The sequence below is a fragment of the Mytilus galloprovincialis genome, chromosome 1 (genome assembly GCF_965363235.1).
Source record: "Mytilus galloprovincialis chromosome 1, xbMytGall1.hap1.1, whole genome shotgun sequence".
Classification (NCBI taxonomy): Eukaryota; Metazoa; Mollusca; class Bivalvia; order Mytilida; family Mytilidae; genus Mytilus; species Mytilus galloprovincialis.
Window position 1 is genome coordinate 51,303,997 of NC_134838.1, and position 4,199 is coordinate 51,308,195.

The following is a 4,199-nucleotide window of genomic DNA, read 5'->3' on the forward strand; positions in this document are numbered from 1 at the left end:
CCTTTATATATGTTATGTATTATCAAAAAATACAACTTACATTTCAATATTAAGGATGAACACGAATGCGGCCACTTTCGTTTTACACGAAAACCGTATAAAATTGAACTAAAATGCTAGAATTGTGAAGATTTCAGTAATTTAGCATGACTTGATGGTGCTAGTACCCGATATATGTGCATTGTATTGTCAAAATCAGCCAAAATTTATGTAGCAGAAGCATTCTACTGTTCAATGAAAAATTACAAATTCACTTTTTAACAATTTTGTAAAACTGCTATATTTTGGGGCCAAAAAGGGGTCTTACTGGACCTACTCCTTTATTGCACGTGTGGCTTCAACAATTTATTAGTGAACAAAATGTAGTTAGATGTAACCATTAGACATTAATAGATCAGTTAAACGAAGTTGACTAGCAAGCCTACAGAAATCACCAAAAAGCATTAAATGATCGTTTATTTAAAAATAATTTAATTTTGAGATGTAACGCGTCTTTTGATTGGCTGACGTTGTTTTGTTTATCAGCTCATAGACATAATTTTATCATGTGAATATGACGTCATCAACGTTTTTCATGGTTTACTCCGGGAATTAAAATTAAATGATAAGAAATTACTGTAAATTAATAATGTTTCTGTCTGCTACGCGCGTTATTCAGTGTACCACATTTTTTATGTTATTTCTTCATAGACAGAAAAAATATTACAGTCATTTCTTAAATAATTCGGAGAAATACTGTAAATGTATGTAGTTGTTTACAAAACTTAATCTTTGAATATCAACTAAACAATATGAAACTACTATTATTAAATTCTCCTTTTTTTTTACATACGGATAAAGACGATAAAAGCTTTAAAGGGTAGTAGTGACAAAACTCCATTGTAATTAGATAACCTTTAAAAAGCTTTCTTGAGTGTTTCACACATGATTAGGTATTGTGAATACGGTATTAACCGACAAATATTTACTTAACAATTTACTACGTTTCATTTCATACTGGATTTAATTTAAACGGCGAGTTGTGAAAATGTTTTCGTATTTGTGCTCTATCATTATACTATTATCATTTCTACTTAATGCAAATGCTGATGAACAAAAAGAAGATGAATCGAAAAAAGAGGAATACAAACCTATACAGGAACTTATAAAAAATGTGACAAATGGAAGAAATAAAGAGGTCAGACCTGTCAACAATTGGGACGAACCTGTTATAATTTACTTTTATTTTCATATGACTTATATTCAGGAATTCGACGAAGTTGCCGGAAAATTAAGTTTAAACGGATATTTTGGAGTTCAGTGGAGAGACAATACTGTATCATGGGATCCTAGCGAATATGGCGCTTCTTCCTTTACATTCAATGAAGAATTATTTTGGAAACCAACCTTTATAATGTCAAATCCGTATGGAGAACAAAAAATATTATATAAAGATGATAGTGTAAAGAGGGTGCATTACACTGGACAAATTGATTGGTTTCCAAGCGATGCATTCGATATTTCATGCCAGGCTGATGTTACAGATTATCCATTCGATACACAAACATGTACTATAGCATTTGTTTTATCAGCATATGACGAAAAAGAGGTAATTTTATGGCCAACAGCTTTTATAACTGAGTGGTTTGTCCCACATAAAACATGGGATTTGATTGAGACGAATCTGACTAGAATTGCTTCTCCACAGGTGGCAAATTTTCATATCAAACTGAAGAGAAAGCCTATGTTTTTTGTTTTCAACCTAATACTGCCAATAGTTCTTATGTGTATTCTTAACCCTTTTGTCTTTCTACTACCAGCAGATTCAGGTGAACGGGTTGGATTTTCCATAACAGTATTATTGGCCATTGCAGTATTTCTGACGATTTCTGCCTCTGGTCTTCCGGCAATCTCAGATCCACAAATACCAACATTATCTATTCTTTTATTTGCTGACGTCACTTTTAGTGGCGTAATTGTTATACTAGTCATTATAAGTTTACGTTATTATCTGCGTGATGAAAATATTCCAGTTTCATATCTTGGAGAAAAATTTGTGACGATTTGTCGTTTACTAAAATGCGGTTGCTGCTGCAGGAAAGGGACGAAAGGTAAAGGTGACGAGTATGCAAACAAACATGAAAACAATGATAGTGTGGATATCAGTAAAATAAAACTTTTTGGATCGGAGTACCAGTATCGAGGAACTAATAGTGAGGAAATCAACTCTTTTACCTCCAAAGATGAAATTACATGGAAGAATGTCGGAGAAGAACTTGACTTTGTTTTTGGCACTTTAAGTGCTGTTTATATGGTAACAGCACATTTATTGTATATTCTTGGAATTGTACTAGATTTTCCTTTATTTTCATAATTTGTTTATAACTAATAAATAGATAGATTAGTTATATCTGTCGGAATAGTCTACTCTTTAAGTAGGCTAGTTTACCTATCATAATAATGACTTCACAGTTCAGCTAACAAGCAAGCTTACCAAAGATTCTACCTTTCCCTACACACTGAAAGAAATCGGCTGTAACAGAAATCGGCAGGTTTTTACTTTGTACACATCAGTTATGAAATTTAGTAAATTACTAAATAAAGAATACCTATGCAATGCTAGCAATGATTTACATTAACGACGATTTTAAACATAGATATTTATTAAAAAGAAATACAAACATGGACATATTTCAATACACTTTCGAGGGTGCGCTCAACCATGGTGACTCATCACAAGGATTTTTATTCGGAATTGTAATCTAAGATAGTTTAGCCGATTTTGAAGACAATTACCAGATACATATCATAGAAATACTACAAAGTAACTTATTTGAACATGTTAAATGTTAGAATTTCCTTTTCTCTGTAATAAATACTTTAAGTCTGTAGGTTTTCCTGTCAATGTCTAGGCTTGATTTTTCAACACAAACACATCAATTATTCGAAGAAAAACAAACAAATCAAAGTCGACAGAATCAAACAAACAAACAAACAACTTTCATCAAACAGAACACTACTCAGAAAACTAAATTTGGGCAACACAAACCCTGCCAGTCACTCAGGTTGAACCTTGCTTGATTTTCTTGAAGGGTATTCCGTGTTTGATCCACTTGTCTGATTTTATGTATTGTCGTGATGGTCACTTCAAAAGGAAAATATAAAAATTCAGTGACATCAAACAAGACAAAAGAAGGACTTGTTATTTTTTTCATAGTGTTGGACAAAGAGAAACAAATCAACATTCGTTTTATACATACGGATATGTCTGTACCAAGTCATGAATATGACAGTTGTGTTTCATTCGTTTGATGTGATTAACCTTTTGATTTAGCCATTCAATAAAGGACTTTCCTTTTCGGATGTTCTTGGAGTTCGGTTATTATGCAATTTTACTTTGATCTTATCTGTAACAAAAACTGTTTGGAAAAGATTAATTCACATGTGTGGACAATTGATCGGAGACTCTACACACTGGAAATACGGAAGCTAGATTTAATCAAACGAAATTTATGCAGTACATGGATCGTAAGATATTCATGTCACTATGAAATTTATCTTTCAGTTCGATGCAAAAGGTGAGGCAAGAATCAAAGATTTGAACTAAGAATATGCAAAAGTTCCTTAAACATGAATTTCTAACTCGTTCGGGTTTAAATATAAAAAAGAAGATGTGGTATGATTGCCAATGAGACAACTCTCCACAAGAGACCAAATACATAGAAATTAACAACTATTACAGGTCACCGTACAACCTTCACCAAAGAGCAAACCCATACCGCATAGTTGGCTATAAAATGTTTTACTTTTTTTTTAATTTGTTACGTGTAACATTGGAATGAAATTTTGAGATGGGGACAGGTCAATAAAAGATTGTTTTAATTCAAGACAATTTCTTGTTTTTATACCCCACTTAGGAAATAATGTTTTTCAGTCTGCGAGTAAGTCTGTTAGTCCGTCAGTCCGTCTGTCTCGCTTCAGGTTAAAGTTTCTGGTCAAGGTAATTTTTGATGAAGTTGAGGCTCAAATAACTAGAAACTTAGTACACATGTTACCTATTATTCATATTATCCTTTTAATTGTAATGTCAAATTTGAGGGGTTTTTTTTATCCAAATTTCACGGTCCACTTAACATAGAAAATGATAGTGCTAGTGGGGAATCTGTGTACTATGGACACACATTCTTGGTTTTTTTTCCGAGTCATTCAGTAAAATTTTA

The 4,199-nt window shown here is 32.5% G+C and overlaps 1 protein-coding gene across 1 annotated transcript; it reads left to right on the forward strand.

Annotated features, from left to right (window-relative positions):
• Positions 1-974: 974 nt before the first annotated feature.
• Positions 975-2,868, forward strand: LOC143077645 (neuronal acetylcholine receptor subunit alpha-3-like). The gene has a single exon (XM_076252981.1). The coding sequence runs from the start codon at positions 1,028-1,030 to the stop codon at positions 2,351-2,353; it is 1,326 nt and encodes a 441-aa protein (XP_076109096.1). The 5' UTR covers positions 975-1,027; the 3' UTR covers positions 2,354-2,868.
• Positions 2,869-4,199: the final 1,331 nt, after the last annotated feature.